At 35.9% G+C, this 27,303-nt stretch overlaps 2 protein-coding genes across 3 annotated transcripts in view; one reads left to right on the top strand and one right to left on the bottom strand.

Moving 5' to 3' along the window:
* LRRIQ3 (leucine rich repeats and IQ motif containing 3) overlaps positions 1-11,653 on the bottom strand; it is a 235,148-nt gene extending 223,495 nt beyond the window's left edge. Inside the window, exon 1 of the mRNA XM_037826915.1 lies at positions 11,494-11,653. The gene's annotated coding sequence lies outside the window, so the exon portion shown is untranslated. The remainder of the gene's footprint in view (positions 1-11,493) is intronic.
* A 103-nt stretch (positions 11,654-11,756) lies between these two features.
* Positions 11,757-25,404, top strand: FPGT (fucose-1-phosphate guanylyltransferase). Of its 2 annotated transcripts, none has more exons than XM_037826913.1 (4): positions 11,757-11,893; positions 13,105-13,272; positions 14,059-14,151; positions 23,342-25,404. In XM_037826913.1, the coding sequence occupies exons 1-4, from the start codon at positions 11,812-11,814 to the stop codon at positions 24,796-24,798; spliced, it is 1,800 nt and encodes a 599-aa protein (XP_037682841.1). In that variant the 5' UTR covers positions 11,757-11,811; the 3' UTR covers positions 24,799-25,404. The 2 variants fall into 2 exon arrangements, with proteins under 2 accessions (XP_037682841.1, XP_037682842.1); XM_037826914.1 differs by having other exon boundaries at positions 24,159-24,465.
* The last annotated feature ends 1,899 nt before the right edge of the window (positions 25,405-27,303 follow it).

Below are 27,303 nucleotides of genomic sequence, written 5' to 3'. Positions count from 1 at the left end.
AGATCTAAAGCTATTCATCTCAATTCCTGAACCAACCCTAACTAAAAGCCTATGTTTAGATTCCCACCTTCCTCTCATGTAGTTACAGAAACTGAAATTAATGTTGCTACCTTAGAATTAGTATTTTATTGGTACAAGGTGAGCCCTGAGCTACTGGATGTCCTCCCATTATCAATCACCTAAACGTCAGAATTGGACCCAGCTGTACAATTGTGATTCTACCTCTGTATTCTACTTATCATTCCAGTTACCTACTGGGACTGAAATGCTACATAAAACTCGAGGCTACTTGGCTGACACTAAACATCTGTCCCTTCTCCTTACTGGTTAGAATCCTGCTTTAGTAAACTTATCACCCATAACTACAAGAAACACATATTTCCTGCCTTTTTAGAGGGGTATTATAAACAATGTCTACATCTAAAAATGATGTTGGCTTTTTTTCAAAACCATAGAAGAAAACATCCATTTTGTTATCTATTATTCTTCATAAATGACAAATTCCAGTTAGCATTCAAAATTAGTGCCAGGAAAAGAAGTCTGCTTCTTTATATGAGCCTGAATTTATTGATCAATGATATTTCTCAGTATATTTCTATTTTTACCCTAGGTCTCCAAAAGTTCAGATATAAATTTAGTATTCAACTGCAATATCTTATTCAGCTCAAATATACCTATCTTTGCTTTTTCTACTTGGTCTTCAATCTCTTTTATTTTAAATATATTATACCCTATGTGATCTAATATTGAAAGTTATCCCTAAATCCTTTTTGGAAGTATCATATAAAAAATACATAACTTCCTAAAATCTAGTTGGTGTCTCTACCCTCCTCATAGAGCTTTAGTATTCTTGAATAGCTTCAGTGATTTCTTATATACCATATTCAATAGCCTTTCTTCAGGCCCAGTGTTTCCCTTTATCATTGAAACTCTTTCCTCCCCTAGAGCTTGTAGAGACGCCACAATGCAAACATTTGTATTTTTCATCTACCTCTCTCGAATACCACACTACTTCTGACTCTTTCCTAGGGTACTCTTTCCCCTTTGTCTCATACCTGCAGTTATTTCTCAAGTCCTAAACCTTACCACCTTCTTCATCTTTCTATACTTTGACCCTTGATAACTTGATTCTGATACATGATGATTCCCAAATCCACTATGAACCCCAACATCTCTTAAAAACATTAGCCCCATACAGTTCATTGATTTCAGGATCTATCAACATTGACATCCAGGACACAACTCAAACTTAACAAATCCAAACTGAACCCATAATCTTCCCTAACTAGATCTCTTTCTCCCTTTCCTATACTATCAACAGCACCAACATTCCCCAAGTTATACTAACACCAAATCTCAAAACTGTTTTTGTTTCATTTTTATTTTAATTCTCAACCTCTATATCCATTTAAAATCTTAGAGTCCTTCTTGAAATGACCTCCACATATACACCATGTGAAGGGAGTTGTGGGACCAAGGCAGTTGGGCAGTAGTGTGCTCGTAAAGTTTAACTGGTTTTCTATGGGGGTGGGGGCAGACCTGATTTGCAGCATTTGCAGACCCTGGTGTAAATACTCCCTCCATGGCTGACTGCAAGTTATCAACATGGTATCACTGCAAGTGCGGTTGCAAACAATTGGCTTTAGGGGGCCAATATTAACTTGTCACTGGACCCAGTGGAGAGAAATATATATATGTATACATGTATGTGTGTATACTTCTATTAGTATGTATGTGTGTGTAAAATATAGACCCCCCCCAACATTTTAATGTAAGTTCAATTATTAAGGAAAGACACTAAGGAAAATAAGTTACAAAGTATGAAATATGCAGCCTGATGAGTGTGTATATAAAAGGAAGAACAAATGCTCATATGATCTTTTAGTTAGGTCTAATGGGTGTAAGGAAGAAAAGGAAGTTGTCACTTAATATGAGAACATTAATGCTAAACATTTAGTAGAGAAGGAAATTCACAGTTCCCGTAAAATACAAGAAAAGACTAGGATATTTCCAGGTTAGTATTAGCAAAACTTCTGGATTGGCATAGAAGTGAATTTTAACTGGCTCACATATAGTCTCTCAAGTTTCCACTAAAATTTCTATGAAGATTCATCAAACAACAAAATGATCTACAACGTTTAATCTATAGAGAAAGCTGTTATCTATGGACATGGACTAAAAAGCATAGTCTTATGGAATAAAGAATAATTTCCTTAATATAAATACAAATTAAGAGGAAAATCAACAATCTAATGAAAATGTACAACATATAGGAAATACAAATTCTTTTAAATATTTGATTCTGTGCTCAACACACATAATAAGAGAAACACAAATTAAAGCTACAAACACCATATTTTACTTGTCAGAATGGAATGATCAAAAAAAGGCTCAGAATACTCTGTATTTTCAAGAGTATGTGAAAACTCACATTAAAGGTGGGAATACAAATTGAACAGCATCTATGAGAAATTCAAAGGAAGAACAATTCAATCAACAAATTCCACTTTTAGGAATTATCCTGAAGATATCAGTAGTATGTTGTGGCAACCCATGGCCTGAGCAAAACAGGCCTGCAGATCTTTGGTGCACAGCAGTCTGCATGACCTAGGCAGGTAAATGTTTAACCTATTGTCTTCCTAAGCCAGTAAAGAGAATAAGGGTAAATTGACCTTAAAATGTAACTTTATGCAAGCAGGCAGGAAGTGAGAGGCTCTTAGTCTCACAAAAAGAGCAAAATGTAATTGTTCAAGTGCTATTCTATTCCTTCCTGCACCACCCCCCAGGTCAGAGTGACCTGTTCCTGCATCTATGCTCCCCCCACCCTTAGGAAGGCGTTTGTCTTAAAGCCTTATAAAAGGCTGTCTGCCCTTTTTGCATGGCTCGGTTGTCTTCCCTGTGAACGCGATGCCTGCCCAGCCTGAGAGAGCTATCATGATCTCTCCACGACTTCTCACCCTGTAAGTAAGCCCTGGCCACAGGACCACTGGAGATTCAGAAAGGAAAAAAGGGCCACCAGATTGCGGCTGCGGTGGGCTGGCCATTGTGAGAGGCTACATTCGCCACTACTGAGGAAGCTTTAGCAGCTAAGATGGCCATAAGCCACCTGGGAGGTAAATTAAAGCTAAAAAAGATATGAGGCTAGCACAAGGGGGATTGAAAGATGCTCTGGATAAATGTTTAGAAATATTGGCATACCAGCCCACTAGAGAAAGAGGGCATAAGCTGCCCAAAGGGCAAGTTAGGTGTATCCTGGCTTCCCCTGACTGAAACCATAAAGTGTAGGGCCCTGCTGATTCCTCATCAAAAGATGATAAGCCCCTGTCTGACTGGGAAATTGATACTAAGGAAAGTAGGCGTACCCGACCTCTGTTCCAACAAAGGGTTAAAGCAGAGGAAGTTCAGAACCCTGATCCCCCATGGTGGGAGGAAGATGGGGCAGTGGCAGCAGCTTCTGATCAGAGGGTGTTCATTTCATCCTGGGAGTTTTTCCCAAGGGAATTAGGAGATGTTAGTAACTAATAGTGACAAAAACCTAGGGAACCATTAGCGAACTGGTTGCTCCTGTTTAACTTTGTGTTAAACCTTGCTAATATGTTATTTCGAATATTTTTAGATTTTTTCCAGTCAACCTGTGTTAGGCTTCATGTGGGGAAAACAACAATGGACATCTGCTGTGCTTCCACAAGGATACCTTCAAATGTGGAAACCTCCAGAAGAGCCTGACTACTCTATCAAGTTCTTGGGTTTTGTCTGGTTGGGTAAAACTAAGGCTATTCCTTCAGCTGTTGTTGTTAAAATGCAGTTATCCCACATTGCCAACTTCTGAACAGTTGATGGCTTTTCTTGGTTTGTTAAGTTATTGAGAAGTGTTTATACTCTAGCACGAATTTTAAAACCTTTGTATACCCTAATTAGAAAAGGAAAAATGTGGGAATAGGATTTTCCATAGCATGTTGTGTTTAAAAAGACTAAGCTAACTATTATGCAAGCACAGACTTTAAGGGGAGTGGACCCCAATAAACCCTGTGATTTGGATGTGGCCAGTGCCAATGTTGGCTTTGGGTGGGGTTTGTGGCAAAGGCAACAAGCTAAATGTGTACTTGTTAGATTCTGGTCCCAACTATGGAAGGGCATAGAACTCAGATATAGCCCTTTAAGAGAGCAATTATGCATAGTTTGTAATCCTCTGTTGCAAGTGTTGAGGTCTAACTCAGGTGCCCAGCAACCTTACAGAAGACCATATCCACATAGATACGCATATATGGGACACTATAAATAAGCCCCATTTGGGGAGTGCTCAGGTGGGCACACTGACAAAATGGAAAGTCTACCTCCTATGACATGGCATCTTTGACAATGGCTCTTTAAAAACAGAGATGCAGGAAATTTTAGGACTAGCCTCCTCTGTGAAAGAGCAGCATGCCCTGATTCCTGTGGATACCCCCGAGGTGGCTCCTCCCATGCCCACTGTTGACGGACAAGGAAATACACCTGACTCTGCATGGACTGGCACATGGGTAATCCACTACCTGGACAGCTGTGACTGTCCAGCCCAGTATTGACACCATCTGGTGGGAAAACATCTGGACTGCTTGCCACAAATGTAAGGTAACCGTTTTTCATGTCTCTGCCCATAACACCAGTTCATTACCAGGTAACATAGAAGCGGATGCCTTAGCAAAATTCCACAGCCTAACACCAGCAACGCATGAAGTGACGGAATGGCTGTGCCGGAAGACTGGGCACCAAGGACACCAGATTCCTGTCACCTGGTGGCAAGTAAACTATATTTGCCCCTTCCTCTGTCCAAAGAAACAAAAAAATATGCTTTCACTGCCATGGATATAGCTGAACACTTAAAGGATGATAGAAACAATGGACTCTAGGACTGTATCAGCATTAACTCCAGATAAAGGGGCTGGCTGCCTTCAAGCCACAATGGGGCAATGATAATAACTTTCTCTTGCCTATGCCACAAACACTAGAAATTGGGGAAAATAAGTTCAGTTGGCTCTGGTTCTGGCCCATGCTACCACGCTGGTTGAGAATCCTAAGCCCATGGATAGTAGAATTACATAGGAAACTAACTGTAGTTCTGACACTGAAGGGCTCCCTGCAGAGGAAGGAAACATGGTATTTAAAACCCCCTCACCTGGAACCCTTTTATCTACTATGAAGACTCAGTTTATATATATTGTTAAACCACTCAGCTGTCCAATTTAATGCTTACATGTGTTGTTAATTCTAGTTAAAAAAAATGTGTTACTATTTCAATAATACATTGACCGAAATGTTTTAGTATTTAGCCTTCTAACGAGTGTAATGTTATTGGTAATAATATGCTGTAAAATGAAGAACAATTTCCAGAATTATTCTGATGACTTGAATGTAGAGGGTATGAGGGATGTCTTTTTTTTTTTAATTGAAGGAAAAGGAAGTCATTTTTCCTAAATGACCGGTTGTATCAGAATAAAAAATAGGGGATATGGAACAAAACCTGAATGAATATAGAAAGTTGCAGAAAGTTGGTGGAAATGGAAATTTATTTCTGTCATCAAGGTTGAAAAAATGGTAGAAACTAAATATAAAATAAAGCAAAATGCCTGGTAGTGTTATCCTTTAGCTATTTTATCCCAGGCAGTACTTGTGCTAAATGGTAAAACTCATTAACCTGGCCATAGCACCACTTGCTAATAGGTTTATTATCTCTGTGTACCAATGTATTATGACTATGTTGTTTATTGTATGGTTGTAAATTATAGATGTAAAGTCTGTCCTATGGTCAATGCAAACTGTTGTGCAGGGATGGATTGTGGCAACCCGTGGCCTGAGCAAAACAGGCCTGCAGATCTTTGGTGCACAGCAGTCTGCATGATCTAGGCAGCTAAATGTTTAACCTATTGTCTTTCTAAGCCAGTAAAGAGAAAAAGGGTTAATTGACCTTAAAATGTAACTTTATGCAAGCAGGCAGGAAGTGAGAGGCTCTTAGTCTCATAAAAAGAGCAAAATGTAATTATTCAAGTGCTATTCTAGTCCTTCCTGCACTACCCCCCAGGTCAAAGTAACATGTTCCTCCATCTATGTTCCCCCCACCCTTAGGAAGGCCTTTGTCTTAAACCCTTATAAAAGGCTTTCTGCCTTTTTTGCATGGCTCCGTCGCCTTCCCTGTAAACACGACGCCTGCCTGGCCTGAGAGAGCCGTCACTATCGCTCCACAACTTCTCACCCAGTAAGTAAGCCCTGAATAAAAGTTCATGTATCAGAAAATGCTGGTGGTCTTCTTTGGCCTCTGGACTGGCATGGCCCTCTTGGGCTGCAACGTATGTATACAAAGAAGCATGCACCATCCTGTTCATTGCAGTACTATTTGTGATAGCAAATGATTGAAAACAACCTAATGTCCATCCATAGGAAGCTAATTAAATAAAATACAACTGAAGTACAAAACAATCAAAATTCCAACTGAGACTTTTGTGAACTTGACAAGCTAATTTTAAAAAATGAAGAGCTGGACTAGCAAAGGCAATTTTAAATAGTTAGGAGAGAGAACTCATGAAACCATATTTAACACTTATTAAAAAGCTATAGTTGAAACAATATGAAGTTAGTACAGGGTGAATGAAATAGTCAAATGGAGCGAATGGAGCAAGCACCAAAATAAACCGTTCATTCACTTGCACTAGGTATATAATCAATAGGAGAAAAAATGGAGTATTTGAGACAATTATGTAATCATGTTGGAAAAAGATAATATCCATTTCCCACACATAAAAATATGATAAATGCTGGCAGGATTAAAGAATTCTACTGAAAAAGCAAAATTTTTTAACTCGCATAAGAGAATATCAAAAAATATATTTATGACTTCAGGGTAAAGAAGAATTTCTTAAACCAAGACATAAAAGCCACAAATTATAAAAGAACAATAAATGTGTGTATGTGTATATTTATATTTAAATATATATGTTTAAATCTGTACAATTAAAAATATTAACAAAGGATCAGAATATAGGAAGAAGTTCTACCAATCCATAACAAAGACAAAATACCTAAAAGAAAATGCCCGAACTACAAATAACCAGGGAAATGTAAATTAAAATGCTTCAAACAGCAGATTGGCAAAAATACTAAATTACTAATATGCAGTGTTAGCAAGGGAGTGATGAGCCCTCTCATACACTGCTGCTAAAAATGAAAATGGTAATAATCTTTTAAAAAGGTTAAGTTTTCAGTACCTATCAAAATTAAAAATAGGCATATTCTTTGTACCAACAATTATACCTCTAGGAATTGATCTTATAGATATATATTTTCACATGTGCACAAAGATACTCTCTAAAGCACTGCTTGGAATGTTAAAAATGGTAATACTTATATGTCTGGCAAAGTAAAAATGGTACATGCCAAGATACAATAAAATATTAGTAAGTTGTCAAAACAAATGAAGTACATGTATATGTATCAATATAGAAAAATCTCCAAGATATATATTAATATAGTGCTATTAAAGATAAATTATAAATGAACATATTTTGAGTCATATTTAAAAATATACCTATGTATATGTATTTTAAATATACCTATGCATTTAAAATACACAGAAAAAGGACTCCAAATTGAACACACCAATATGCATGGTTACTATGTGAAAAGGAGATGAAGACAGGAGAGTGGTACAAAATGGTTGACAGGGACCGTTCATTTTTTTAGTCTAAAATACATCCATATTGTTTTGAATATTTTTACAAGAAAAGTATATTAATGTACCTTGCTTTGTAAATATTTTTAAGTAGAATATCTATAACTTAATTCATAAAAAAAAAAAAAAGTAGACAAAAGATACAAAGAGAAGTTCCAGAAGAATCCCAAGGGACCAAAAAAAATTTTTTGGAAAAGACGCTCAAAATCTTTTGCAAATCAAAATAAGATATTTCAAATGCCTTGGATTGGTAAATATTTGAATACCAAGGCTGTGAAGATATGGAAATGCTCAGACACTGATAATGAGAGAATAAAATAATACAATCAGTTCAACAACTTTGGAGAACAATTTCAATCTTCTAAAAAAAGCTGAAAATGCACATACCAAGTCCCCCAAATTCTACTTCTAGGGTTAGTATCTGGGGAAATTTTCACATAAAAGATTATTCTCTGTGAAAGGAAATGAAATAAGCTTCAGCGGCAGAGAGATTCCAAAAGGAGCTGAGAGGTCACTCTGGTGGGCACTCTTACGCACAATTTAGACAACCCTTTTTAGGTTCTAATGAATTGGGGTAGCTGGTGGTAGATACCTGAAACTATCAAACTACAACCCAGAACCCATGAATCTCGAAGACAATTGTATAAAAATGTAGCTTATGAGGGGTGACAATGTGATTGGGAAAGCCATAAGGACCACACTCCCCTTTGTCTAGTTTATGGATGGATGAGTAGAAAAATAGGGGAACAAAACAAACAAACAGACAAAGGCACCCAGTGTTCTTTTTCACTTTAATTGCTCTTTTTCACTTTAATTATTATTCTTGTTATTTTTGTGTGTGTTCTAACGAAGGTGTCAGGGATTGGTTTAGGTGATGAATGTATAACTATGTAATGGTACTGTGAACAATCGAATGTACGATTTATTTTGTATGATTGCATGGTATGTGAATATATCTCAATAAAATGAAGAAAAAAAAGATTATTCTCAAATTGGAAACTCAAATATCCAACAAAAAAATAAATTTGATATATTCATAGATTATGCCATACTGCACCTAAAATCCATGAACTGCATATACTATGTATCTTGAAACATAACTAAATATTGAATTCATAATGTGCATTAAAAAAGGTTTCAAAAACATGTATACCCTATATAATACCACTTTTATACATTTTTAAAACACACACAATCGATACTATATATTGCTTACAGCTTTATGCATATATCTTAGGATAGTCCTTAGCTCTAGGGAGAAGGAATAAGAAAAATGATTTATATATATGGAGAGCAGAGATCCGAGATAAATGTGACAAAATGTGACTATTTGTTCATTATGGGTGGCAGATAAATGCTGCTTTATTAGGCTATTCTCTGTGCTTTTCTAATTGCTTGAAAGAGGACAACTTTAAACTAAAAATTAAAGAAAAGAAAGTAGAATAGCTAAATAAGTTCAAAGGCTTATTTTTGAATAAAAATAATAAAATAGAGAAACTTCTAGAGAATCTAATCAAGAAAAAAATTAAAATCAGTAATAGCAGGGCCTAATGTTAAACTCAGAGAATGTTTTTTAAATCTTAAGAAAATATTATGATGTTCTTTACACTTATTGGAATTTTAATTATAGGACAATATATGCCCTATTTTAACTGTGCATAAAAATCCATTTTTAAACTTAAATTTTATAGAAAAAAATAAAAATATCAACATTAACTAAAATAAAATGGAAAACCTGTAGAGAGCAATAATCCTGGATTTAAAAATTATAAATCAGACTGCATAAAGTCTCTTAGAGCAAAAAGTTTTAAGTAGAATTTACAAACGTAAAAACTGGGAAAACACATTAAACAAATTGATTACAATGCCCAAGCCATCAGATTCCTCACCAAGAGTACTCTAGTGACTTCCTTCTTCTCCTACTTTCATCTTTGCTCTCTACTGGCCATTATCCACATCTATTTATGAGGCTGGCTATTTCTCATCATTTGACTCTCAGCTCAAACATCACCTCTTCAAAGAAACCTTCCATGACCATCCTTCTCATATCCAAAAAATGCTCTATTTAATACTCCATATTATCAAATTATTATGTCACCCTGTATTATCTCCTTAACAGTTCTTATCACTATCTGGAATATTATTTGGTTACCTTTTTATTATCCACTCCACTTTATTAGAATGTAAAATTTATGAGTATATAGTCTCTACTGATGTTCACTCCCTTGGGACCTTATCTAATTCCATAGTTTAAAATTAATTCCATCTATAGGCTGACAATTCCCAAAATTATATTTCTAGCCACACCTCTCTCCTGAATTCCAGATGCATATATAGATGAATACATACAAACAAACTTTCATTATAATATACATTGCATACATATACATTTGTTTATTCTGGACTGACAACTGAATTCTGGACTTTCCCCACTACCCACCAACCTGCCCATCTGCATTGCTCCCCATCTCAAAGGATGGCCACTTCATCCTTCAGGCAGTCATCCTTGACTCCTGTCTCTCGCACTCCACATACTTCCCACCCACAAATTTTATTGGTTGTACCTTCAAAATATATCCAGAATCTGACCAACTTCTCACTATCTCCACAATTACCATACTTGGCCAAGCCTTAACCAATCCTCACCTGTATACATGCAGTATCCTCCAAACAAGTCCCTGCTTCTATCCTTGCCCCACCTCCCATTATACTGTGTTTTCACAGTTCTAAGTGGTCCTTTTAAACATAAGACAAGTCACATCAAAATCCTGCAATGGCTTTGTTACACTCCAAGTAAAAACCAAATCTTCACTATGGCCCTGTTACCTCTCTGACCTTCTCTCTTGCTACTTTCCCTTTTGCTCACTCTGGACCTCACTCAAATCTTCTGCATTTTCTCTTCAATAATAATGTGTCATTTAATTAACAAAAAAAGTAAAGTTTTAAATAAGAACATGAGAGTATGCTTTTAAGATGCATTTTTTACACAAATGTTTTCTCTGTACATACAGAATTCTCTATACATACAGACCAGGATTAAGTCTTTACAAGAAAAAACTAGGTAAGTTTATGATAAGAACTCATAAGGCATTAAATTCCTGTGTTTCCGATGAAGCCTTTAATGAAGACAGGCATTAAATTCCTGTGTTTCGATGAAGCCTTTAATGAAGACAGGCTTCTTAAATCCTCTCTACAATATACTAATAGTGAGGCCTTAGGTCACTATTCTCTCTGATTCATAGCTACCTTATGTGTAAAGAAGAAGAGATTAATCTGTAAAGCTCATTGTAAACTTCATGCTCTACACAAGAAAAATACAGATACATCTACCAAAGACACACCTAATAAGGCTGACATTCTCAAGAACGTTATAAAAAGTTCTAGTGTACTCTGCAAATACAAAAGGATGACAAAGAGGCAACCAAACAGAACAACTGTTGGCGGATCCTCCAAAGGCAACATCTTGAAGGCAGATATAGTGTACTCTACGAAGCGAACTAAAAACCGAGCAGGTGGTGAGGTTAATTCTCGGAGATGCAAGGGCAAAAAACCCACAAGCCTAAGGATCATGAAGAGAATACAGATTTCAAATATTCAGACTTGTATCTCGACAGGGTGGCTCCCATGACGAGGGGGAGGAATCAACTGTCAGGAGCCCTTGGAAACTGCTATAGCTGAACAAGCCGCCAATTAGAGACGAGTCGCCTTTTGATAGAAAGTTAAAAGTTAGGTTGTCGTTTCTGTCTTCAGGTTGGTTCTAACAATCTTGTCATACAGCCTGAACCACTCACCGGGTCACCCGGGCTGCAATGCCTTCCGATTTGGGAACAAGCGACCCGGAGCCGGCGCAGTTCGACAAATCACTAGGTAGCTGGCTATCTGCTTTTGAGACCGTTGCTAGGGAAACGGGGAGAGGCGCTGAGCTCACCCCATGGCTTCCCCAGGGCAGGCCTAAGGGCTCGGGGGCGTGCCTACGTGAGTGACGCAAGGAAGGGGCGGGGCAGAGGCGAAACCGGATCAAGGGACGGCTTACACTCCAGGGCGCATGCGTTGTGTGCCGGGAGGCGGCTACAGGGAAAGTGTTCCACTGATCTCCGGGAAGGTTGGTTATGGCAGCTGCCAAGGTCCCGCCAGATGTAGCTCTGCGAGAAGCCACGCACCGAAAATTGCGAAAGTTTTCAGAGCTAAGAGGTACCAAAGGAGGAACCAGAGCTCTGCGGAATTATGGAGAGGGAGGGTGCCTATGTGCCAGGAGATTTGCTGGACTGACACTTCCTGTTTCTCACCTGAGGGCTGTCCCTTCCTCTTATGTTCGTTGCTTCCTGTCTTTAACTTTATTCCTTCATAATAAACTGAGGAAAGAGAAAGGAGGGGAAAAACAACACATTAACCTGAGTAGTGAAACTATAAGTCCAGATTAATTCGCTCATTACGAAAGTTATTTTAAATAAATGTAAAAGTCTTGAAGCACAGTATTTTGACCTCTACAAAAAGATCTGATTTTAGCCTCAGTACCCCAGCTGCTTTACCAATTTGTTCTGTAATGTAAACGCTGTTAGGTTGGAGATGGGGGGTGAGGTGGGGAAGAAGGAGTGGGAGGAGACAGGAATTATGTATTAAAAAATAAAAAGGGGAAGTTTGGTGTCAATAAAAATGCCACGCCACTTGCCATTCCCTGTACAACTAACTAATAAAATTTGGTTGTATCTCTAATGCAATGACTGCTTTAAAAAAATAAGAGGGAATAATAACTTGGATACCAGGAAAAATGTTCAACACTATTAGATTCTAGCTTCCAAGTCTTGTTTGTTAAATAATAAAAACCCTTATCTGGTTTATCAATAAACAAAAGCCTTCCACTGTACACCAAGTGCGGTATATTATAATGAATTCATTAGGGAATTGGAATTTTTCTTTCACTCAGAATTTAATGTCACACTTTAATAGTTTTTGTTACGTTGCATGGCTCAAAGCAAGGTAATTAAATAGTACTCAGAAGCATTGACGGAATGTATCCTTAGGTTGAGTCTTTCTTAGCCAACAAACACTAAGTGGGCCTGATAATATGGAAATTGATTTTCAAAGCTGGAGATTGATATATTTATTTCTTTATCTCCCCTTCTTATTTAAAAATTGAGGTAAGAGAATTGGCAGTTCAAGAGTACCCCTCTTAATAAACAAACATCCTATCTTTCGGAGTTTGTAAATGAATGGGTTTTTTAGACCATGAAAGGAGCAAGAAATCTGAAAGAAAAAAAAAAAAGGACGTGTGGACAATCCTCACGAGAACTATTTTGACCCATACCTACTAGCACTAATTATTCCCTCATTCTCAAAAGTAGAAGGTATATCTTTAAAGATTATAATAAATGTTATCTTTTTATTTTCTTCTTTCCAAATAGGCAAAGCTGTGGCAGCTGGAGAATTCTGGGACATTGTTGCAATAACAGCTGCTGATGAAAAACAGGAACTTGCCTATAAGCAACAGCTGTCAGAAAAGCTGAAAAGAAAGGCGTTGCCCCTTGGAGTTCAATATCATGTTTTTGTTGATCCTGTTGGAGCCAAAATTGGTATGCAGTTTTTAGTCAGGTTTATAACATATGTTCTTCGCAGAATAATCGTTAAAGAAAAGCCTTTCTGTGACTTAACAGTTAATAAGTTGTATTATCTACCCATAACATCTGAGTACTCTTACATTTTAATGTAAATTGATTTTTTTTAAAAGATAAAAGGAATAGCAACTGTTCTTACTTACTGACTTTACTGTGAAATCTTCCATAATGTTATTTAAAAAAGAATTTTATTCATTTTAATGACATTTACTCATGATGAATTGTATAAATGTGAACTGAGGCACAGAAAATTAAATAACGTGCCCAAGGTAACTAGTAAATGGTAGTTATAATTATGATGTATTTTAGGCAATCAAATTCTAAAAAAATTTTTAGAGAAGATGTCTAACTTGCTTGTTTAATTATGTCATATGGGAGAATTTTTTAAATGGGTTTTGTGATTTGTAACTCCATGTGAATGATTATATTTGCAGTCTTCTAGTGCTGAGATTGTCTGATTTATCATTTATCATTATTATCACTATTTTCAGGAGAACATTAGTAGCTCATCATTTATTACTAAGGGGTGATCTCTGGGTTTTATACTAAATGCTTGGTTTTTCATTTGCTATTAGATGTATATTTAATTTGATTATTTTACCAATACCTTTGCTATCTTTCTGTGTAGTTAACAGTAGCCAAAAGTCAACATCTGTAAATGTTATAAAACATAAATTTACCATAATTATGAAGTTTTAGTAGGTTTCTATGAAGTAAATTGTGATTTTTAACTTTATTTTTAAGGAAATGGAGGATCAACACTTTGTGTCCTGCAATGTTTGGAAAAGTTGTATGGAGATAAATGGAGTTCTTTTACCATCCTATTAATTCACTCTGGTAAAGTGATACTTTGCTAATTTGCATTTCCTTTTGATTATTTCATCTGATACTCTAGGGACTTTTTTCTCCTTAGCATATACTTTTTTTTTTTTCTTTATTCTTTGAAGTTATTTTGCTTTGAACACAAATATTTCATACTTCTCTTGCTTTGATATTTTTTGTATTGTAGGCAGCGTAGTATATTGTTCACACAATTTAAATGTCCTTAAAATTCTAGATGATATCCACCATCAACTTTTCATGGAAATTACTTTTGATATGTATGTAGAAAATTATTTTCCTAAGGCAGAACTCATCAAAATATGACTATGGCTCTGTTAGGCTTTATTTAGAAAGGATTCTTGTCATCACTGAGAGGCTGATTTAGCTCTGGGATTACAAGACTGTTGCTAAACCTGTTTTACATTTTTTGTCTAATTATGATTGACCAAAAGTACAATCTTTAAAATATTTAAAAATAAAAAAGGTTGTCCTTTCACTTTCGTGATAAAGTTCTTTCATGCACAAAAGTTTCTGATTTTGATGATGTCCCATTTATCTGTTTTTTCTTTTGTTGCTGGTGATTTGAGTGTAAAGTCTAAGAAACCATTGCCTAACACAAGGTCCTGAAGATGTGTCCTTAAGTTTTCTTTTAGGAGTTTGTTAGTTCTAGCTCTTTTATTAAGATCTTTGATCCATTATGAGGTGATTTTTATATAAGGTGTGAGGGAGGGGTCCTTCTTTTTCTTTTTTTTGCAAATGGAGATCCAGTTTTCCCAGAACCATTTGTTGATGAGACATTTCTTTCCCAGTTTGAATGGTCTTTGCCCCCTTGTCAAAAATTAGTTGACCATAAATATGAGAGTTGAATTCTGAGCTCTCAATTCTATTCCATTGGTCTATATGTCTGTCTTTATGCCAGTACCATGCTGTTTTGATTACTGTGGCTTTGTAATAAGTTTAAGGTAGGGAAGTATGAGTCCTCCAACTTCATTCTTCTTTATCAAGGTGGCTTTATCTGATCAGGGCCCCTTGTGCCTCCACATAAATGTGATGATTGGCTTTTCCATTTCTGCAAAGTAGGTTGTTGTAATTTTGATTGGGATTGCATTGAATGTATAAATTGCTTTGGGTAGTACTGACATCTTAACAATGTATACTCTTGTAATCCATGAACATAGAATGTCCTTCCATTTATTTGTCTTCTGTGCCCAGGGATGACAATGGACATCTTTTCTTCCTGATTTTAGAAGGAAAGCTTCCAGTCTTTCACCATTAAGCGGGATGTTAGCTGTGGGTCCTTTATCATATATGCCCTTTATCGTGTTGAAGAAGTTTCTTTCTATTCACAGTGTTCTAAGTGTTTTTATCAAGAAAAGGTGCTGTGTTTTGTCAAATGCCTTTTCTTCATAATTGAGATGATCATGTGATTTTAGTCCTTCATTCTATTAATATGGTGTATTACATTAATTGATTTTCTTATGTTTAACCAACCTTGCATGCCAGAATAAAACCCACTTGATGATGGTGTATAATTAATTTAATTTGCTGTTGGATTCAGTTTGCTAGTATTTTGTTGAGGATTTCTGCATATATATTCATAAGTTATTGATCTGTAGTTTGCTTTTCTTGTGGTATCTTTATCTGACTTTGGTATGACAGTGATGTTAGCCTTGTAGAATGAGTAAGGGAGTGTTACCTCCTCTTCATTTTTTGGAAGAGTTTGAGAAGAATTGAGGTTAAGACTTAGAATGTTTGCTAGAAATCCGCTTTAAGGCCATCTGGTCCTGGGCTTTCTTTGTTGGGAGGTTTTGTTTACTGAGTTAATCTCTTTACTAGCAACTGGTTTGTTGACATCTTCTTTTTCTCAATATACATAGTTTCTGTGTGTTTCTAAGAATTTGTCTGTATCATCTAGGTTATCTAATTTATTGGCATGCCGTTCTTCATAGTATCCTCTTAACTGTCCTTTTTATTTCAGTGGGGTTAATAATAATGTCCCCCTTTTCATTTCTGATTTTCTTTATTTGTATTCTCTTTTTTTCTTGGTCAGTTTAGCTAAAGGTTTGTCAATTTTACGATCTTTTCAAAAAACCAACATTTAGTTTTGTTGATTCTATTGTTTGTTTGTTTTTTTATTTTCTATTTCATTTGTCTCCACTCTGATCTTTGTTATTTCTTTCCTTCTGCTTAGTTTGAATTTTGTTTGTTCTTCTTTTTCTAGTTCTTCCAGTTTTGAGGTTAGGTCTCTGATTTGAAGTCTTCATCTTTTTTAATGTAAGGATTTAAAGCTATAAATTGCCCTCTCAGCACTGCCTTCACTGCATCCCATAAATTTTGGTATGTTGTATTTTCATTTTCATTTGCCTCAAGATATTTCCTAATTTTACTTCTGATTTCCTCTTTAACCCATTGGTTGTTTAAGAGTATTTCCACATGTTTGTGAATTTTCCATTTCTCTCTCTGCTATTGATTTCTAGCTTCATTCTCTTGTGGTCAGAGAATATACATTTTATGATTTCAATACTTTCTAATGTATTGAGACTTATTTTGTGACCAAAAAAAAAAAAAAACGGTTTATCCTGGATAATGTCCATGTGCACTTGAGAAGAGTATGTATCCTGTTTTCTTTGGGTCCAGTGTTCTATATATGTCCATTAGGTTTACTTGGTTTAGTGTGTCGTTCACATCCTGTACTTCCTCACTGATCTTCTGACTAGATACTCACTCCGTTATTGAGAGTGGTGTATTAAAGTCTCCTATTATTAATAGAGAACTGTCAGTTTCTCCCTTAAAATCTGTCAGTATTTGCTTCATATATATTGGGGCTCTGCAGATAACTGCATAAAAATTTATAGTTGTTACATCTTCCTTCTGAATTATCCCCTTAATCTGTATATACCGACCATAATAATGGTAACTTTTTTTGACTTAAAGTCTATATTATCTGATATTAGCATAGCCACCCCAGCTCTCTTTTGGTTACTAATTGTATGATATATTTTTTCCCATTCTTTCACACTCAGCCTACTTGTATCTTTGACTTTAAAGTGAGGTTTTTGCAGGCAGCATATACTTGGTTCATGCTTTTCTTATTCCATTCTGTTGTTTCTGCATTTTGGCTTGGGAGTTTAATCCATTTACATTTTAACTCACTACTGGTAACACAGAACTTGCTTCTACCATTTTGCTGTTTAGCCTTTGAAAGTCTTAGACTGTTTTTGTCAATCACTTCCATTAAAATATATTTTATATTTATTTGCTTTTTTGTGTTGTACCATGTTGAGTGCCTTCTCATTTCTATCTAGATATATTTTTCATCTGTTTTCCTTGTGGTTACCATGGGGTTGAAATTTATTGTCCTTAATATATCACAGCCATCTTTGATTTGATACCACCTTAACTTCAATAGCATGCACATTTACATTTCTCATATCCATTTTGTCCCTGGCTGTCTGTCTCTATTGGATTTTACATTCCTTTTCTTTCCTCTCACATTTTTGCCTGGAGGGCAAATTCTGGGAGGAGTGTCACCCCAGAGAGGACTTTTACCAGTTGGTCTTTCCCGGCCAATACTGGGTCAGAGACCCATACACAGGTTATAGACTGACTTCAGAGTGCTCAGGGGTGGGAGTCAGGAAGGGCGGCAACATCTTCTCTAATGGCTCCGAAAAGCTGAGCTTTCCTGACCTGCCCAGCAAATGCAGCTAAGTGTCCCTCACAACCCTGAAGAAGCACTTTGTCTTTAAATCACTACCACCTCTACCCCTGTCCGAGGGCGATTGAAACAGTGGCTCCTGCTGCCTTTGTTGGGACAGGATTGAAACAATGGCTGCCACTGCCTTTGTCCAGGGCAAGTTGAAACAATAGCTGCCCTTAAAGCCAGGACCCAGCCATCCAAATTTGCTTATCAAAAGCGGTGATTGGTGATGAACTGTGCCCATCCCCTTTTGGTAGAAGAGGATTTTATGTCCCTTTCTGTCACTAGCAAGCTAGGCAAAACTGGACCCTGCAGCAGCCTGCCATGAGGGTGGGGGATGGGTGCCAGTAGCCGCTACTCAGAGCAGTTTGCAGCTCTGTACCATACTTTATCAGTCTTTTCCTCCCACTCTTCCCTGGATGCTGTACAGAGTTCTTCTGGCCTCTGGGTTTTCAAAATAGTTCTTTAGACAGTGTCTGTCTGTTTAATAGCTGTTTTCATGGAAGGACTGGGTCATGGAGCTCCCTATTTCACTGTCTTCCCTGGAAGTCCATAATATCCTCTTACGATCCTATTTATTTCTATGGGGTCAATAGTTATATCCTCCCTCTCATTTCTGATTTTATTTGTATCCTCTCTTTTTCTTTGTCAGTCTAGTTTAAGATTTGTCAATTTTATGGATCTTTTCAAATAACCAACTTTTGGTTTTGCTAATGTTCTTTGTTTTTTATTCTCTGTTTCATTTATTTCTGCTCTAATATTTATTATTTGCTTCTTTCTTTTTGCTTCAGGTTCAGTTCGCTGTTATTTTTCTGAGTCCTCCAGGTGAGCAGTTAGGTCTGTGATTTTAGTTCTTTCTTCTTTTTTTAATGTAGGCATGTAGGGCTGTAAATTTCCGCCTGAGCACTACCTTTGCTGCATCCCAGCAGTTTTTTTTTTTTCCAATTCAATTTTATTGAGATGTATTCACATACCATACAGTCATTCTAGGTGTACAATCAGTTGTTCACAGTACCATCATATAATTGTGCATTCATCACCCCAATGTATTTTTGAACATTTTCCTAGTACCAGAAAAAGAGAAAATAAGAATAAAAAGATAGAAGTAAAAAAGAACACCCAAATCATCCCCCCCAACCCTATTTTTCCATTTGGTTTTTTGTCCTCATTTTTCTACTCATCCATCCATACACTGTGTAAAGGGAGTGTGATCCACAAGGTTTCACAATCACACTGTCACCCATTGTAAGCTATGTTGCTATACAATCATCATCAAGAGTCAAGGCTACTGGGTTGCAGTTTGATAGTTCAAATATTTACTTCTAGCTATTCCAATGCATTAAAACCTAAAAAGGGTTATCTGTGTAGTGCATAAGAATGCCCACCAGAGTGTCCTCTCAACTCCATTTGGAATCTCTCACCGACTGAAAGTTTATTTCGTTTCATTTCGCATCCCCCTTTTTGTCAGGAGGATGTTCTCAATCCCATGATGTCAGGTCCGTTTCATCCCCGGGAGTCATGTCATCCCAGCAGTTTTGATATGTTATATTCTAGTTTTCATTTGTCTCATATTTACTGATTTCCCTTGTGACTTTTGTTTTTTCTTTTGACCCATTGATTAAGAGTGTTATTTAACTTCCATGTATTAGTGGATTTTCCATTTCCCTACTTGTTCTTGATTTCCAGCCTCATTCCATTGTGTTCAGAGAAGATGGTTTGTATAATTCAAATCTTTTTAAATTTATTGAGATATACGTTTGGTGACCCAACATATGGTCTTATTCTGGAGAACGATCCATGTGCACTTGAGAAGAATGTGTATCTGTTGTTTTAGGTTGCAATGTTCTATCTTACGTTTGTTAGATCTAGTTTATTTATCATATTGTTCAAGTTCTCTGTTTCCTTACTGGTCTTCTGTCTTCATAGTCTTTCTATTGATGAAAAGTGGTATATGGAAGTCTCCAACCATTATTATAGAGGTAGCTATTTCTCCAGTTTTGCCAGTGTTCATCTCATAAATTTGGGGGTACAATGTTTAGGTACATAAGTATTTAAGATTGTTATTTCTTCTTGGTAGATTGCCCCTTTTTTTAATATATAGTATCCTTTGTCTCTTGTAACAGCTTTTGACTTAAGTCTGTTTTGTCTGATGTTGGTATAGCTACCCCAGCTCTCTTTTGGTTCCAGTTTGCATGGACTGTCTTTCACTTTCAATCTATTTGTGTCTTTAGTTCCAAGGTGAGTCTCTTGTAAACAAATATAGTTGGATCTTGCTTTTTTTTTTTTAAAATCCATTCTGTCAATCTGCGTCTTTTGATTGGGAAGTTTAATCCATTTACATTCAGTGTCATTACTGTTAAAGCAATAGTTCAGCCATTTTGGCCTTTGGTTTTTTACAACTTTTATCTTTTTTGTCTCTCTTTTCCTTTATGTCACCCTCCTTTTTGTATAGTTGATCTTTTGTGATGTATCTGACTGATACTTTTCTCATTTCCATTTTGGTATATATTTTACATACTTTCTTTGTAGTTACCCTGGGGTTTGTATTATACAACCTAAGTCTATAACCAATAATTTGAAAAGATACCGACTTAACTTCCGTAGCATACACATTCTCTGCTCTTATTTCCCTCTGTTTTCGTTCTTTATGTTGCTTTTTTCCCATATTACCTTTTTATATTTTGCATGACCATTATCAGGAAATATGACTATATCTTATTCAATTGTCCTCTAATTCTTACAGGAATAAAAGAGTAGTTATATATTGAGGATACAGTACTATTGGATTTTGCATTTCCACATTTGTTTACCTTTACTGAATTACTTCACTTCTTCACAGTGCTCCAAGCCACTCTCTCCTGTTTTTTTTCCTTTCAACCTAAAGAACTCCCTTTAGCAATTCTTGTAGGGCAGATCTTTTGGTGATACATTCTCCATTTTTATTTATCTGTGAATGTTTTAAAGGCTCCCTCATTTTTGAAGAACAGTTTTGCCTGATAAAGAATTTGGGGCTTGCAGTTTTTCTCTTTAGTACTTTAAATATATCATGCCACTGCCTTCTCACCTCCATGGTTTCTTTTGAGAAATCAGAACTTAGTCTAATTGAGGATCCCTTATATGTGATGAATCATTTTTCTCTTGCTGCTTTCAGAATTCTCTCTTTATCTTTGGCATTTGACATTCTGATTAATGTGCCTCAGAATAGGTTTGTTAGGGTCTTTATCCTGTTTGGAGTATGTTGCACTTCTTTGACATGTATATTTATGTCTTTGATAATAGTGGGAAATTTAGGACCATTACTTTTCCTCAAATATTCTTTTCCTTTTCTCTTCTCTTCTCCTTCTGGGACTCCCATGATGCATATGTTGTTATGCTTTGTGCTATCACACAAGTCCCTTAGACACCGCTCAATTTTTTTTTACTCTTTTCTCTATCTGTTCTTCTGACTGTATGATTTTGATTGTCGTGTCTTCTAGTTCACTGATTCCTTATTCTACTTGTTTATAACTGCTATGGTATGCCTTAATATATTTTTAATCTCCATTATTATTCCTTTCATCCCATAATTTGTTATGCTTCTTTTTAAACTTCCTAAATTCTTCTTTTTGCTCACACATTCTCTTCTTAATATCTTTTAGCTCTATATCTATCATTAGTTTACTTCTACCCATATTTTCCTTCTTTTCCTTGGATTGAATAGATTTGCTTGATCTTCTTTGAAAAGTTTTTCCAAATTCTTTGTCTCCTCTGAAGTTTGTATGTTTCCTTGACTGAGCCATATCTTCCTGTGTCTTAGTGTGGTTTGATTTTTTGCTGATGTCTGGGCATCTGATTATTTTGGTGTGATAACTCTAAAGGTCAGTTTCTCCCCATTGCTCAGGGTTCTATTGTAGATTGGTTATGTGATAAGGCTTTTCTTTGACACTTGGTCCAACTTATACTGGACCTAGAGTAGCCTCTGTTTAACTGTTCAGACTTTCTCAGGTCTTCTACACCTGATTCTTTCCCTTGACGTGTGGTACAGCTTTCAAGATTACCCTTTTATGTGCAATTATTTCACCTCTATGAGAAAGCTTTCTTTCATCTCTTCATTCTCTGGGAATCCTGGTCTGTTCTGGTTATTTTTGTGCAGAATTTTCTCCCCAGCTCCTGTGATTTGTTTTACTTCTCCCTTTCATTCAATGCCCCATTTTTATTACACTTTTCAGGTCTGGGACCCATCCTGTCTTACAGCACTTCAATTTTTCCCTTTTAATTTCCCTGAGGTTTTCCTGCCTCTGATTATTTCCCCATTGGTTTATCCCACCACAGGGAACCAGATGAGTTCAGTGTTTTAAAAAGGTGCCCTTTGTTTTGATGATTCAGCAGATTGAGTTGAATGTGTGCACCTCTTGCCAACAGTTCTGCTGCAGTCTCTTTTTATTTTCTGAGGCCCCTTTTGTATGCAAGCACTTACCAGCTGCTTGTGTTCCACTCTGGGTCTCTGCAGAGTGGCCATATGGTCTGAATCCACAGCGGGAGGTTCCTGGGCTGTACTGCCTCTGTGCGACTCTTAAAGTACAGTGCGCAGGACTGAATAAGCGGGAAGAGTCCAGACTGGCAGGTCCAGGTCATGGATCTCCTACCGTTTTTGGTGTGTTTTTTTTTTTTTAATTTTTCTGTGGTTCAACATTTGTGGAGTCCTTCTCTAGTCTCTATCATCATCCAGGCTTCCAAACAAGTGGAATTTGTCCTTTTATTAGTTGTTTCTGAGGGGAGACTTTTCCAGTGGATGTCTTATGCTGCTGTGTTGATGATGTCATTGAACCCATTTTTGTCTGACTCCTTCTACTATGTAATGCTGTCTCTCACTGTAATTAATTATTTAAAATAATGTAATATAACTAATGTACTTAGGAAAACACACTTTTTAAGAAATTAAGAAGTTACAAGGTTCATCTTAGAGGAAGAAAGCCTTTTTGAATTATAAATCAGTATAAATTTTAAAACTCTGTTAAATAAATGTACTTTTACTTCCTTTAAGTGTATGCAGTAATTCAAGGAAATATACTGCATCTTGAAATTACTGTTTAATAGATAATCGTAATTTGGAATTGGTAAATCAGTTTTTTGCAACAATTTTTTTTCCTATGACAGATATTCCTGGTATCAGATGTGACACCACATCTATTTGAACCATTGCTTAAAATGTAGATACTAGGTCATGTTTTAGCCCATGATCCTTTTTACTAAACATTTGATTTGAAACAATTCATAGGCTTATAGTATATTGGAATTCTGTCCTAATCTAGAATCTTTAAACTGCGTTATATCAAATGGCTGCAGGAAAATTGCTTTTTGTATTTGTAATCTGTAATTCATTATTCTATCCTCAGTTGCAGTGATACATTGTATGTATTAAATATCTTTAGAGATGTGTTGAATTGTAGTTGATGCCCCCTTGGTTTTTAAAATCTAATAAACTATAATACATTTTTAAATGTTTATTTTGTTTGTTTAATTTTATAGGTGGCTACAGTCAACGCCTTCCAAATGCAAGTGCTCTGGGGAAAATTTTCACTGCTTTACCTCTTGGTAACCCCATTTTTCAGATGTTGGAACTAAAATTAGCCATGTATATTGATTTCCCCCCACATATGAATCCTGGGATTCTGATTACCTGTGCAGATGATATTGAACTTTATAGTGTTGGAGAATCTGAGTTTATCAGATTTGACAAACCTGGCTTTACTGCTTTAGCTCATCCTTCTAGTTTGACTGTAGGCACCACACATGGAGTATTTGTCTTAGAACCTTTTAATTATCCAGAATTTAGAGATCTCGAATATAGGTGTTGCCGTCGTTTCCTTCATAAGCCCAGTATAGAAAATATGCATCAATTTGATGCTGTGTATAAAGAAGGAAATTTTTTTCAACAGGACTTTGCTAGAGGTGACACTCCCTCTCTTAATTTAGGTACTGAGTATGTCTATACGGACAGCCTGTTTTACATAGATTATAAATCAGCAAAAAAGTTACTTGCTTTTTATGAAAAAATAGGCACACTGAACTGTGAAATAGATGCATATGGAGACTTTCTGCAGGCTTTGGGACCTGGAGCAACCATGGAGTATACCAGAAACACATCAAATGTCATTAAGGAAGAGTCAGAGTTGGTAAACATGAGGCAGAGAATATTTCATCTTCTTAAAGGAACACCACTAAATGTTGTTGTTCTTAATAACTCCAAATTTTATCACATTGGAACAACTGAAGAGTATTTGTTTCATTTGTCTTCAGATAGCAATTTGAAATCAGAGCTTGGCTTACAGTCCATAGCTTTTAGCATCTCTCCAGCAATACCAGAATGCTCTGGTAAAACATCCTGTGTCATTCAAAGTATATTGGATTCAAGATGTTCTGTGGCACCTGGCTCAGTTATTGAATATTCCAGATTGGGGTCTAATGTTTCAGTTGGGGAAAACTGCATTATCAGTGGTTCTTATATCATAACAAAAGCCATCCTGCCCCCATATTCTTGTGTGTGTTCCTTAAGCTTAAAGATGAATGGACATTTAAAGTATTCAACTGTGGCATTTGGAGTACATGACAACTTGAAAAAGAATGTTAGAACATTTTCAGATATAAAATTACTTCAATTCTTTGGAGTCTGTTTCCTGTCATGTTTAGATATTTGGAATCTTAAAGTTACAGAGGAACTGTTCTCTGGGAAGAAGACATATCTGAGTTTGTGGACTGCTCGCATTTTCCCAGTTTGTTGTTCTTTGAGTGATTCAGTTACAACATCCCTAAAAATGTTACATGCTGTAAAGAACAAGTCGTCATTCAGCCTGAATAACTATCAGTTATTGTCCATTGAAGAAATGCTTATCTACAAAGATGTAGAAGACATGATCACTTACAGAGAGCAAATTTTTCTAGAAATTAGTTTAAATAAAAAGCAATCTGATTTAGAGACCTCTTAAATATTGTGTCCTTTGCCTTCATTGATTGAACAAGATTGCAAATACAGGAGTTTTCTGTAGACTTTTTTTTTTTGGCTTGTTTCACTGAAATGAACTAATGAAAATTGTATTAACATTGTTATCGTAGCATAACATTAACCACAAAATACAGATAAACTATTTTTCAATGAAAGAATCAATATTGCAAGGCTATAAGTTAGAAAAGGCATACTTCTTTTTTCCATGTTCACTACTATTTTAATTTTCCTTTTAATAAGGATAGATTTGTAGAGCATTGTTTTGTTCCCATAATACCATAGAAATTTTTTAAATCTAATTTTCTAAAAATACCCTTAGAATTTTTTCATCTTCTTTTGGACTTTGGTTCCAATAAAGTTCTAAGTATTTCTTTACACCTTTCATCAAATGTAGCTATATTTAGAGATGAACTAATAAAATTGACATATTATAGGGTCTTCAGTGTGTTGTAGGAATACAGTAGAAATAATTTTTTGAAAACATATATAGCTGACAGTTTCAGATTAAACCAATGCTTAATAATCTGATTATTTAAATGCATAAGTAACTGGATACAGCCAGTTCTGAATAAAAGTCTTTGTCTCTCAATTATCTATTGATCTTATCAGAATGAAATGAAAAGGATGGGTGTGTTATTTTGTGCTTATAAACTTGAAAATGTGTTTGTATATCTTATAAATGTCCCCTAAATTTCCATTCCATTAGAAAACACATGTATATACACACACAGAACTTAACAATCTTCGTGGGGAAGATGGTAGGAATAGTTGAGATTCATTGATCATCTTATAATTTCATTTTGGCCATTTCTTTTATCCTCTCTTATTAATCCCTTTAACAGAACTGTTAAATTGCCAGATGGACTGATTTTACTTTCCATTTCATATTCTCTGCTGAAGTCCTGGTGATGATGTTGAAAACCAATAATTGGCCAATAGTAGATAGCAGGAGGGAGCAAAAGAATAGAAAGACTTAATTAATACACAGATGACAGACAGCTTCAGGAAAACAGAAATTGGCTGGAATCCCAAGTTCTGTGCTCCTATTTTGGTATAAGCACATTTGAGAAATGGCGTCCTATGAAAGTCCAATAATTAGAGACAGGATTTGTCATTTTGTGTTGTATATTAACAGTAATAACTTGAAATAAGAACTGGTCTGTGCTGCTTTAATTGTAGATTGACATGTCAGTATGAAAAGTGGTAAGCCAGAAGTGACTTGTTTGCAACCTTCAGTTATGGTATTTATATATATATATATGTGTGTGTATATATATATATATATATATATTTTTTTTTTCCCCATTTTCTGGGTTCTTCCCAAAGAAAATTAAAAAGTATGGTAGTTATTGTTTAACATTTATGGATAACTTATTTGAAGAGCTTTCAGAGGATGTCATGTGTTTGTCATTCATTAAATGTATGATACTTTATTTCACCTAAAGTGCCATCAAATATAAGATTCACCAGTCTTTTATGTTCCATTAAGAAAGAAAAAACTCTACTAATAAAATATGACAAACTGCTTTCTTTGTTAGTTGGAATGTTCATATATTTACTAAAGATCTCTCTTAGATGTATTTACATAGAGGTTTTAGCATTTTTTTACTCTTGCGTATACATACAGAGGAACAAAAAAGCTAAATATTGAAATAGTCAAGACATTTTTAAAACTTCACATTCAGTATCAAACTCTTCTGAATAAATTTTCAACCAAGTTGTTGATATCCCTGTGTTTCTACCCAGTACCATTTTCTGTGCTATCAAAAGAGTGCCCTACCATGCTACTGTCTGGATTTTCCTTGAAGCTGCAGATAACTGTTTTCAAATTTTGATGCTGCTGCTTTACTGTTTGATTAAACCTCAGTTTCAGTTTTGACTTAATTTAGTCACATTTGCCTAGAGATTAGGTGATGTATTAGTCAGGGTTTTCTAGGAAACCAGAACCAACAGGATATGAATGTATATAAACATTTTATATAGTACATATAATTAAAATGTTATGAGATTTTTATTAGAATTGTCACTATGCAACTGTGGGGATGGGCAAGTCCAAATTCCATAGGGCAAGCCACAAGCTGGAAACCCTGATGAAGGTTTTCGATGAATTCCCTGGGAGAAGCTAGCTGACTGAAGTGGAAATGGAAACTCTCTCTTTTATCTGCTGACATCATCACTTCTCTTTTAAGGCGTTCAACTAATTGGATGAGACTTGGTTGTAGATGTAATCAGCCATAGATGCAATAAACTTACTAATGGTTTAAATCCATGAAATATCCTCACAGTAACCATCAGGCCAGTGCTTGCTTGACCAGACAACTGGACACCATACCTGGTCAAGTTGACATATGAACTTAACCATCAACACAGTCCACCCATTGTCAACTTGGCACCAATACACATCTCCTTAAACCATAGCTAATCTCTAAATAAAAACAATAACATCCAGGTTTTCACCTAACTATACTCAACAGTTCTGCATACAGCC

The sequence above is a fragment of the Choloepus didactylus genome, chromosome 2, assembly GCF_015220235.1.
Source record: "Choloepus didactylus isolate mChoDid1 chromosome 2, mChoDid1.pri, whole genome shotgun sequence".
NCBI classification, from domain to species: Eukaryota; Metazoa; Chordata; class Mammalia; order Pilosa; family Megalonychidae; genus Choloepus; species Choloepus didactylus.
This window is presented reverse-complemented; position numbering and strand designations above follow the sequence as displayed.